A 12,014-nucleotide genomic window follows, 5' to 3' on the forward strand; every position below is an offset into this window, starting at 1 on the left:
GTTATGCTCTTTGAATAATTTAATGGGGTGATGGGGATTTACTTTCCCACTGCTAACAGAAATTATCGAGCAACTTCTGCCTAATAACTACAGATATTAAGGGAAATTGAGAGAGAGTGAAAACTTTCCCGCTTGTCATCATTGTTCCGTTTTACAAAGCGTCGAAAGCAAATTAGTGCAATGGAAAGTTTACAAATACAGAGTGCAGAAAGTGCTCATTAAATATACACATACAAATTACAACACAAACATCATGCAGATCGTCAATAATTCAACAATAACAAATGTGTAGTCACTCAAAACCTCAAATAAATGAGTGCAACACATTAAAATTGGCCACAGACCTAATGGTGATGGTTCTTTATAAATGGTTATTTGATTAGAGACTAAATTACATTTCGTACTTGGCATATTTGTAATCCTGCAGTTACTGATAACTGATACTTATCATAAAAAACAAGCATGAGTTGTGTGTTTTGGTTGATTTAAAATGTCCAAACCCACAATTTAGAAGAGTGTTCGAAAGATATAAAGTCACAGATAATTATATTATAAATGTGATTAATATACGACTTTCTCAAGTGTTCACCTCATGTTTTGCTAGTTGAATTGTTGGTCGACACGTTGAGCATCTCTCAGCCGATTCCCACAGAAAATCGTTGTGAGACACAGATAATTACAGCGAAAACCGAGCACAGCAGAATCTTAGTGTTTGATAATAATGATGATGCTTCTCCTAAACTTAAACAAGAGCCACTTCCCTCTCTCTCGCTGTCTCTCTCCACTCCCCTTTTCTCCTCTCTTTGATTTTAATTAGAAGTGACACAAGCTCTCCGTCTCACCCTCTCTCACACACACACACACACACACACACACACACACACACACACACACACACACACACAGACACAGACACACACAGACACAGACGCAAGCACATGTGCAAATGGATCTGGAGCATAAGCGCTGATTGCAGACGCCTCTCGGTGAATTAAAACGCTCAGCTTGTACACAGCTCACACTCAGGAGGACAGAGGGGGAGCAAACAAGACGGAGAGAGAGAGAGTGATGGACATAGTTGGGCAAAAACTATGCAAACCCCCCCTGACCACTATATAGATGCAGTGTCCACATACATTTGGCAAAGCAGTGTATCAACCGAAATCTTTTTATTTCCTTCACAGCTCTTATTTGAGCAAGAGCTTCTCGTTCTCACTGCACTTCTCTGTGTTACAGGCAGTACCAGCAGTGTAACAGCATCCTGTGTGTGTGTGTGTGTGTGTGTGTGTGTGTGTGTGTGTGTGTGTGTGTGTGTGTGTGTGTGTGTGTGTGTGTGTGTGTGTGTGTGTGTGTGTGTGTGTGTGTGTGTGTGTGTGTGTGTGTGTGTGTGTGTGTGTGTGTGTGTGTGTGTGTGTGTGTGAGAGATGATCAAATGATTGAGGGCCCATCAGAGTGGGATATTGTTAGCCCATCTGAGTGGAGAGTGTTTTCTAGCTGCCTCTACTGAAACCTACCGCTTACTCCCACACACATTTAGACAAACGCACACACTCACATGCATGGATGCACGCTCACAAACAAGCACACTACACACAGTAGTCCTGGGGACACTAATGGATCGATGTACTGCCTTAATTATGATAATACATTTAAACTAATTTGAACCATATCCTCAAAACAACAGTCAACCCTTTGAAACGGCCAAAACCTCATTTAAACTGTCTAAAATGCAAACTAGTCTTCAAACATCCTGCACATCATGGACCAACTTGCACATACACACTCCTGCAGGCATTACTTCCTCTAACTGCATACACAAGTTTTCCCCCCCTTTTTTTATTTCCACCATTCCCTTTTTACATGCATCAGCAACACTGACTGTCAGTAGCTGTGCTGGGAACTCAGTTTTGTGTTCGTTTTCATGTTTTGGACTCTGTTGAGCTCCATCTGTTGTGAATGTGTGTGTTTGCATTTGTTTGTGTATGAGGGTCTTTATGAATATTGTGAATTTTCAGATCTATATTTCACCAGTGAGAATCGCTGCACACACTCGTGTCCTAGCTGGCGCCGACATCAAAGAAACCGACAAGTGGAGAGCAAGAGCGAGATTCAGATTCACAGAGGGAGAGGGACGAGAAAGGGAAAGTCTTTCATTGAAGCCTTGTTTAAATGTTGATTATGCGATCTCGTCGTGCTGGGAGCCCCACGCCAACTGGCAGTGTTCGCCATTCTTATCTCCTGAAAAAAAACATGTATCTCTGTAAGGGAACTTTTCAAGAATAGACTTGGAGATATTTGACGTTGAGAAAATGGCTCGGGACTGGTTAGTTTTTTACTCTGGCTCGGACTCGCACTGTGCTGTGAAACCCTGACACTGACAACATGGTAACGTTAATGAGACACAGTCAAAGGAATAGTTTGACTTGGTCAATAATTTAGGCTTAAAAAGAAGAAATGAATGAAACTCACTCACTTGAAGACAAAAGATAGTTGCAGATGAAAACAGATCAGTGACGGGCGACGAGGAGACGGAGATGCTCCTCAAATAAGAACAGGAAACTAACGGATGTGCCATATTTTCAACACTTCTTTTTGTTTTTTAAATGGCTCCAGATGAAAAGAAACATTGATTTGCATTCTCATGGGTAATTGCTCTTGAAATTCGTTAAAAAACAATTGAAAAATAAAAATTGCAAGTGGAAGATAATGGAAAAATATAAACGTTTATTCACTCCAATGCCTTTATTTAAGTAATACAATAATTTTGAAATTCAAGGACGGCTATTTCCTGAGCTTTGCATCCACAACTGAAAGAGGTTTGTTTTTTTTATCCTTGTGCTGTTGTCTCGATCTGTATTGGAAATGTGTCAGCTTGCCTGGAAACTCTCCTCCTCTGTAGGTGTCCCTCTGATCCTGGTGTGTTGGCAGATCAGAATCGAGGCCATCGTGGCTCTTGTCTCGGCAAAAGTTTGCTGAAGTTCACAAATCCAGCTGAACTCGCACAAGGCTGAAAGAGTGACTGTGAATTGAGCCGGACGGGGTGGGGAGGGGGGATTTTCAGAGCTGCGGTTTTTTTGTGTTTGTAAATGTAACCCCACGCCCTGTCGGAGAGATAATACACTTCGGCTCCTCTGAAACACAGAAGGAAAATATCCAGAGGCATTTGTTAACCGTTCAGATGGCAGATGACAAATAGGGTATGGAAAAGTTTTAATAAAGTTCTGGCAGTGACAAATTTAACCTCTTACGTGCATGTAGGCCCATGGCGTGTTGCTGTCTGAGGAAGACGTATGCAGTTGCAGCTTGCGGGTTCGCTGATACTTCATCATTAGGAATCAGGTGTCACAATCTGTGGTTCCCAATTAAAACACATACACACTATTCATTTAAATATATATATATATATATATATATATATTTATATCAAGCCTCAATTACATGTCTTTGTCATCAAGGTTTGATAATGAAATCAAATCTAAGTCAACAAGCATTTGCTATAAATGGAAAATTCCTTTATAGTTTAAACACAATCATGCTCAGATATTGCAAGAAGTAATTTTAAAACAATTGGTGTTGGATGTAACACGTAAAATTATTTGATGATTGGATATGACATTTTAAATTTGAAAGTACTTTTCCTGCTTCTAGGATGTGACTGACAGTTTAAACATAACATCGAGCAGGACACTTGTCTGTTATTTTCAAGCTGCGTTATCCTGAAGTTCTACTTTTTGAGCCGGTGGGCTTTAAACTTTCCATCGAGCCCTCACCTCAGTTTTTAGTCGGGAGGCAGAGCAGATAGACAGGTGATGGCTGAGGTGTGTGTGTGTGTGTGTGTGTGTGTGTGTGTGTGTGTGTGTGTGTGTGTGTGTGTGTGTGTGTGTGTGTGTGTGTGTGTGTGTGTGTGTGTGTGTGTGTGTGTGTGTGTGTGTGTGTGTGTGTGTGTGTGTGTGTGTGTGGACAGCAAGGGATGAGAAAACTAGCTGTAGGTTATTTATCTGCCAAGCTGTTGGCTCCGCTGAACTGGCAACAGCTTCCTCTTTGTGTGTGTGTGCGTGTGCTACGCAGAGGAATAGCCTGTAGATTTGCAATTAAGTTCAGAGATGCAGCCTTCTGACACTGCTCATGATTTCCGGTGCGTCCACCTGCAGCTAAAAGACCAAGTTTTTATTTTTACTCTACTTTAATTTTCTGTGTTTTTAACTAAGTTAATAATCAATTATTTTATATTTAACTTACTGACCCTCTGTTCAACCTCATTTTAAAGTGTAAACACACATTATAGAATGTAGTGAAAGATTTGTTTAAATTTGAACATTGGACTAGAGAATGTTTGGACTGATTCATCCTGGTTTTAAAATGTCAGGCATGAATTTATTTTATTTTGAAATACAGCCGTCAGAAACAACCCAGTGAATTTGCTTTAGTTTGATTCTTACACATTTCCTGAAACACTCTGTAGCGTAGATCCAAACTTTTAGCAGAGAACGTAATTTACTGTTTAATAAGCTCAGTATCATTACACTACATTACAATTTGTCAATAAGACACTCTAGTACATATCAATTAGATGAGTGTGTGTGTGTCGTTACTACAAGATGTATTCTGTCTTTCTGTCCACCAGCGGATTGATCGTGCAGAATCTCCACAGCATTTCTCACAGGTGAAGATACTTATGACCTCAGGGTGCGTTCATTTACTGATTGATGCTCAAACCCACGCTGCAGATCACATCTACGCCACAGTGTGTGAAAGGTTTATATATTTTGCTTCAGTGCAGGTACAGACAGCTTTTTATTACACTGGGTGTCTTCCACGATGTTCCCTGCCAAAAAATAAGATTGTAAGTTGTTGTGAAGATCGTGTTTACGTATTTACGCAGAAATCTTTGGTATGACAAGATGTATAAATGAGCCCAAATTAAACTGGTCTTTGATTTAAGTTGAATCATCACACAACTTAAATTTGTTTCTATTATATTCAGTTCAGTACTTTATTGTCCTGTAAGGGGAAATCTGGCTTGCAGCAGAGAACAAATTACAATAATGACAATATTCACATACCTACATTTAAAAAATACCCCATACAACAGTAAACTTATTAAAATAATAATTAAAATCAATGATCTATCAAAAGAGGCAGCACAACAACAACCTAAAACTTTGCTGAAATGGTCTCTGCTCTATGTTTAAATGATTTGGTTGGACGTGTTGTGTTCTCACATTTACGCGACTCATTTGACAGAAACTTTTATTCGGGCGACGTCCAACACTAAAGCTTCAGTGCAGTTCACAGACTTATGTTGATAAGAGTGAAGCAGGTCTGCAACCTGCACGGGAAAAGCTAAGGAATAACATACACGCACGCGCACACGCGCAATACTAGACAAAATGGTCCAAATGTTTCCATTCACCCTCCCAGATAGATCATGTCTCATTGCTATGGCAACTGCTGACAGCTAGCAGTCACCGTTGTCATGGGAACAACTTGACAGGGTCGTAAGGAGGAGAGAGGGAGGAAGAGAGAGGGAGAGAGAGAGGATGTAAGAGAGGTTAAAGAAAAATGGAAACAAAGACGGGAATAACACAGAAGCAGATTACACACCCCATGTGTTTCCAAATGGTGTGTTAAATCAAAAATGTGCAATTTGCATTTTTGATATTGACGATTGTCTTTGATGTTTGACGATCAAATAAGCAAAATCTGGTCGACTCTTTGAATTTACTGCGACCATCGGATGCAGATATATTTCCATTGAGAGGAGAGGGATGAATTAAAAAAAGATAAATGCCACCAAGGGAAAACAAGATTAGTATTTTTTCCATCCAAGCTTGAACGTACCCTCTGCATCGCTCCTCGCTTCCTGCTTCATTCGTTTTCCTCCCATATTTCCCTCTTTCATCTTCCTCCTCCCCTCTTCCCCTCCTCACTCTCCCCCCGGTCCACAAAGAAAGCTTTTAGATTATTAAAACACAACAGAGTCTTTTTCTTTTCTTTATTGCCATTGTTCACTCTCAGTCTGCTTGTGTAAGTGCCAATTGCATCTGTTTGAAATATAGTCCACCAGGTTTCACTCCAGGGCGACATATTTCATCAGGTCTTAGAGGACATTAGGGACAGAGGGAAATAAACAGGTACGGGTTCAGGTACCAAACATGAACTAAATCAATCTAAAAACTGGATTTAATCAACAGACACTCAGGGAAATACTCAGAAGTGAGGAAAATAAACAATCCTACACTTTAATGGATTAATTAATCATCTGCTCCTATAAGGTTCTGCCAAGAGTTAGATGAAAGGATCAATATTCCTTTCATGTTTGTGTCCTACATACAAAGCTAGCGATGGTTAGCTTATCTCAGCGTAAAGTCTGGATGTAACTGGTGAGGCTCTGTTCAAAAATGCAAAATACATTTTTAATAACACCTCTTAAATTCACAAATATACACGTTATAGCGATGTCTCAGTTCAGCAGCCGTTTCCTTCAGAGGACCCGGTCTACACAGCTGAAGTCGGCTGCATCCCGCACTGACAGCCGTCACCTAGCAACAAATCTACGGACAAAAATGGTCTTCGGTTGATGTGTACCGTTAGCTTTTCGGTTGTGTACTTACATTTAAAAATAAATTCTTCTGACGTTTTTTTGCCTCGCTTTTTGCTGCCATTACCTTTTTGAAAAACAGTTTGTCACTTACTGAAGCCCAATGAATCATGGGATATGTTGTGCCAGGATGGATCTACCCGATGGAGCCTCCGTTGCTCGGGGGGGGTGGAGGGACATATTTGTCGGCCGCATTTGTCGGAGCCTTCGAAAATTGGGACAGCGTAGTTTCGGCGCTGTGACATAATTAGTCTACAAATACGGCTTCGGAGGGATGCAGCCCCTGAATTGAGACACAGTTTGTATCTCAATTGCTAATTAATTAATTGGATAATCAGTGCTTGGCTAAATAGCTCTAAAGATAAAATACAACAACAATAATTACAGTAATAAACTTTATTTATACAGCAAATTTCGTATAGGCCAATGAGATGGGGCAAATGTTTGACTTGCATGCAAACAGCGTTATTTCCAATTATCCTAGCTTATCCTGACAATAGCTATATATGGGATACATAAGTATAACATGGAGTGACAGTGCCATAAATGTAAATAGAGAAACTCGAGTAAAACTGACTGATAGTGTTTTTCTCATCCTCATATTTCTCTGTACAGTAAATACAAACTTCTTGTGTGTAAACTGGAATACACTGGGGAGGTTTGTCATTTCAGGCACTTGTGTAAACAGCCTCGTTTGACCTTCGCCGTGCTCGTTGTTTTGTCACCAGCAGAATTATTGTGCCTGTGTAAAGACGAGCACATGTGAAAACCTTCATCTCCCTTCGCTGTTCCGCTGCTGCTGCTGCACGGTGGTTCTTATTTAAAGAGCATTAATTAAAAAGGAACTCATTATAAGGCCGTGGGTGTAGTAAAAACTAATGAAAAAACCTGCAGCTGTGCTTCGTAAAATGGCAGTTCGGAGCTTTAGGAAAACAACAGGCTGCATTTGGGGAAGAGTTGGAGGATGCACGACGGGTCAGATACTAGATAAATGGGTGATGCTTGTGATTATTACTGTGACTGGTCTGTGGCTGCTGAGGTCAGAGGATCATAATATAAGTTTCGGCTGGAGACGTTTTTTTTCTCCCAATAAGCGTCTGTGTGGAGAATTCAATACAAGACTTATTGAGGCAGTTGTCTCACACACACACACATGTACACACAAGCGTGCATACACATAAATATACATGTTCACAGATTGAGGAGGTGGAGCTTAAACTAGTCTGACCCCGGCAACAACATAGTGATGCAGCAGCACGTGTGAGTGTGTTTGCGTGCATTTATGTATCCGTGTGTGTGTGTGTGTGTGTGTGTGTGTGTGTGTGTGTGTGTTTGTGTTTGTGTGTGTGTGTGTGTGTGAGAAGATGACTCACTGGTAGCAAGCGTTTAAGGAGCTGATTAACGCCTCAGTGTTTTTTACCCTGTTTATTTATATTCGCAACAATTTGCAGTAACAAGAACACAGACACAGAACGCCGCTGCATAAAATGAAACGAGGGTTATGACTAACTCGTGTGCCGTGTTCTGCTCCTTGCAACGACATTGTCACATCCTGTACGAGTGAACCATCTGTGGAACCATCCGCCTCTCTCCGCTTCGCTGCTGCTTCTCCGCCGAGTCGAGTTGAGCTGAGGGAGCACATCACAAAAGATGAAATATCTTTCAAGATCTCATCCAAACGCATGGAGCTAAATTCTCTGAAAACACACAGTTGCAGCCACTTTTGATATTTGTTTGACATTCGTTAAAACATTATATAATAGAGGTCCAAAATGATTGGATCTGTGACATTTTGAAAAGTTGTTGCATAATTTTCTAGATAGGCATCGAGCAGTTTCAAAGCCACAAGGCCATGAATCTCCTTTTTATAGTCGCATTGCAAAGTATTGGATTCACTGGAATTGTACTAAGTGTCAAAGAGGAATAATTGTGGTTCAGCCTGTCTAAAATACAGACATGGACAGCTACAACTTTATTTGTGATTCAGTTTCTGTGCTTCAGCATTTTCAGTTTGAACTAAATCGATGTCTACTGCATTAAAGTGCCAATTCTGAGCTTTAATTTGTGTAGGTTTACGTAGACGTATAAAGAACTGTGTGGGAGATATGGCCCTTTTAACAGATGCCCGTATTGTAAATGTTCTAAAGTAATTCTGCTCTTGGCTTGGACCCGTTGTCTCTTTCAGTGTCAGTTCATACTCAACACTTTTGGGAACTATGTGTTAAAAGGGCCACATCTCCCACACAGTTCTGTCTATACTGATGTAAACCCACTCAAATTAAAGCTGAGACTTGGCACTTTGATGCAACAATGCATTGTTTTGTTTCAAACTGAATGCGTTGAAGCTCAGAGCCTGGAGAACAAGCGTGTAACTGCCCAAATAACTTTGTCTGGACTCTACTTAGCCTAGATTCAGGCATTTACTGTAGTTAATGCAACTGTAAAAAATAAAGCAAATGTCTTGTTTGCTCATTGGTCATAGTTTCATATCTTCCTGCTGCATGTGCATGACTTAATCCACAGTCCTAATCATACTTTAAATCTCTGTTGATCAATTTGAATGTGACTGAATGATGGGAACATTCTCGCCCACTCCTCCTCCCGTCTGGGTGTCACTCCGGCTCGGGAGGACGAGCGTATAGAGGAAACGCTGCATCTCATCTCAGATACATCATAAAACATCCACAACTGCGGCTTTTCATCACTTTTATAGAGGAAATATAGTCGGTCTTTGTCACCGGAGACTGATTCAGGAGTGGAAAATCCCATTTCCCCCGTGGAAAAGTCCTGCCTTAAAGAAATGTGCTCAGCGAAAAAACCTGTGTGCGTTTTCTCAACCCACTCTTTGTATACAGGACTGATGATAACGAAATCATGGCGGTGGCTTGTCACGCCGCAGAAAGAACATATGGGCCGACATTTAATTTCTTTTTTTCTCCTTCTGTGTCTCTGCAGTCCACCCCACTCCACCTGGCAGCAGGATACAACAGGGTGAGGATAGTTCAGCTGTTACTACAGCACGGAGCAGATGTCCACGCCAAGGACAAGGGGTACGTACACGAAAGCAAAATAAAGGAACGAAAGAGTTTGAAGGAAAAGGAAAATATTATTAAATTATAGATATAGAAATGTATTTGATATAAAACAAGTCTTTTTAATTTGGCTAATATCAACTTGCAGCATTCTGATTGGCTCTGACCATTTTCAAACAGGAAAAACATGGCAACCACTCTGATAAGGTTTTCAAATTTATCCTCACTTCCCCATCGAGACTGCTTGTTGAATAAATTTGATTCACCTACTGAAGTAATTTTGTTCTGACGGACATGCACAGACTTTTTAATCAAGTGTCACAATGCGATTAACATTTCTGACTTTGAAATGAATTATCAGATGGTTTTGTATTATATGAGATGCTCACATTCTCAGGCTCTTTTAATCTTTTTACAAACTTCTCTATTGGACCTCAGAAGACATAACAATTGAGTGGAGGAGTAAAGAATGTGGTTTGAATTAATAATTGATGTGTGGATCATAAAAACTTTCCTTTGTGTTGGACTCTTCCAGCGGTCTGGTGCCTCTACATAATGCCTGCTCCTATGGACACTATGAAGTTACAGAACTTCTGCTGAAGGTATAAACAAACAACACAGCTGAGGATTTACCTAAACAGTGAATCTTTAATGAATCCTGATCCTTAATAGAACCCAAGAGAATCAACTTCCACTGTTTTTATGTTGTTTTGATATTTAATTAAAAATTCCTTCATACTTCATAGCTCTCCACATTGCAACCTGTGCTCCGTTTCCTCCCTGTCACTTCCTTCTCCACTGACCCTGTTGTTTCCTTCCAGCACGGAGCGTGTGTTAACGCCATGGATCTGTGGCAGTTCACCCCGCTCCACGAAGCGGCGTCTAAAAACCGGGTGGAGGTCTGCTCGCTGCTGCTGAGCCACGGGGCCGACCCGACCCTGCTCAACTGCCACAGCAAGAGCTCCGTGGACATGGCGCCCACTCCCGAGCTGAAGGAGAGACTCACATGTGAGTGTGGCACTTACACAAACTGCAGCTGCACAGTAGAGCTCTGCTAAATGTGTCTTTGTGCTGATTTAATGAATAGGTTGTTTTAGGAAGGGGGTGTTTGCACCAGTCATGTTTGGAACAGTTGATTTCAGTTTATCTGAGCATTAAGACAAATTAAATATGGAAATCTCTACTCTCTTGAAAAGAAAGCTGTTGTTTTCAAGGAATTATTGGTGTGAAGAGAGACAGATGCCAGCATCTTGAGCAGATTCAAATGAAATCTCGACTGACGCTGATATTAAGTTAATTGTTCAGTTGCATTTGTTTAAAACACCACAGAAGAAAAAGAGCAGCTTTAAAACACCAAGTTATTCTTCTTTGATCTGTGGAGGTTGGCTGTGATGTCACCGATTGTTGTTTTTGGTGTTTTGTCACCTTGGCTGAGTTTCATTCTTACAGTTGCTCATCATAACAGTAGCTTGCCTTCGTCAGACCAGTTCGCATTTGCAAATGGTTTTGGAACAGTTGTCCAAGACCACAGTGACTCTGGATGCAGGTGGATGGTTCAGCAACCAATGAGAGCAACCAAAACGTAATACAGTGCAAATATTTGGAATTATGTACCCTGCAGTTGTTTGTTCTTCTTTGAAAGAAAGTATTCTGGAAGGTTAATTTAATATTGTCATGAAAGCAGATTTAGACCGCGACACATCAGCAGCTGCCACCTCTGTCTTATTTTGATTTCAAGTTGATTCACATCTGCTCGAGACGTATTTTTCCTCTCACGACATATCAACTTTATTGATATTCTCTCTCAAGAGTTGCTTTTTGAGATGCAGAAACTTTTCCATCCTCATGCATGAAATAATTGAATTGAGCACTTGGGGCTATGTGATGTATTCATTAAATAGACGTCAAGTTAAACAGAGCAGTGTAAGTAAAACATTCTCTCAGAACCCCAGTATCTTTTCTTCACGTCTGCAGCCAGAGTCAAAGCAAACAAGATAAATCCTTGTCTCTGCCAGGAAGCTTCTCAGGTAGAAGCTGAGCTACAGACTGAAAAATACTTTCCCTGACATTAAGCCTTTTATTCAGGTTGAATACTGAGGTGGAAAACATGTTGATGGTAAGAATTGATTTAATTCAGATCACAAAATTGAAAGACGTTAAATGTAACCGCTTTGACATTCGACTGAGCCAAGTACAATGGTGGCTTTTTAAAGGTAAAGTGTGACGTTTTAGGCAATGTGATTTTTATATTTTCTTGCTGTGTGGTTGCCTGGCAACCAGCTTCAAGGTCAGGTACTGCTTACTTAGAAATAGTCATCACAGCATATAACTCTTCACTTTGATGAATGATGAAACAAATGAGAAGTTTAATAATGAATGAG

At 40.6% G+C, this 12,014-nt stretch overlaps 1 protein-coding gene across 1 annotated transcript in view; it reads left to right on the forward strand.

Moving 5' to 3' along the window:
• The window catches only part of LOC117771219 (poly [ADP-ribose] polymerase tankyrase-1-like), a 66,063-nt gene that overhangs the window by 33,805 nt on the left and 20,244 nt on the right, over window positions 1-12,014 (forward strand). Inside the window, exons 7-9 of the mRNA XM_034601317.1 lie at window positions 9,557-9,651; window positions 10,169-10,235; window positions 10,455-10,641. Coding sequence (XP_034457208.1) covers window positions 9,557-9,651; window positions 10,169-10,235; window positions 10,455-10,641 — 349 coding nt within the window. The remainder of the gene's footprint in view (window positions 1-9,556; window positions 9,652-10,168; window positions 10,236-10,454; window positions 10,642-12,014) is intronic.

The sequence above is a fragment of the Hippoglossus hippoglossus genome, chromosome 12 (assembly GCF_009819705.1).
Source record: "Hippoglossus hippoglossus isolate fHipHip1 chromosome 12, fHipHip1.pri, whole genome shotgun sequence".
Lineage (NCBI taxonomy): Eukaryota > Metazoa > Chordata > Actinopteri > Pleuronectiformes > Pleuronectidae > Hippoglossus > Hippoglossus hippoglossus.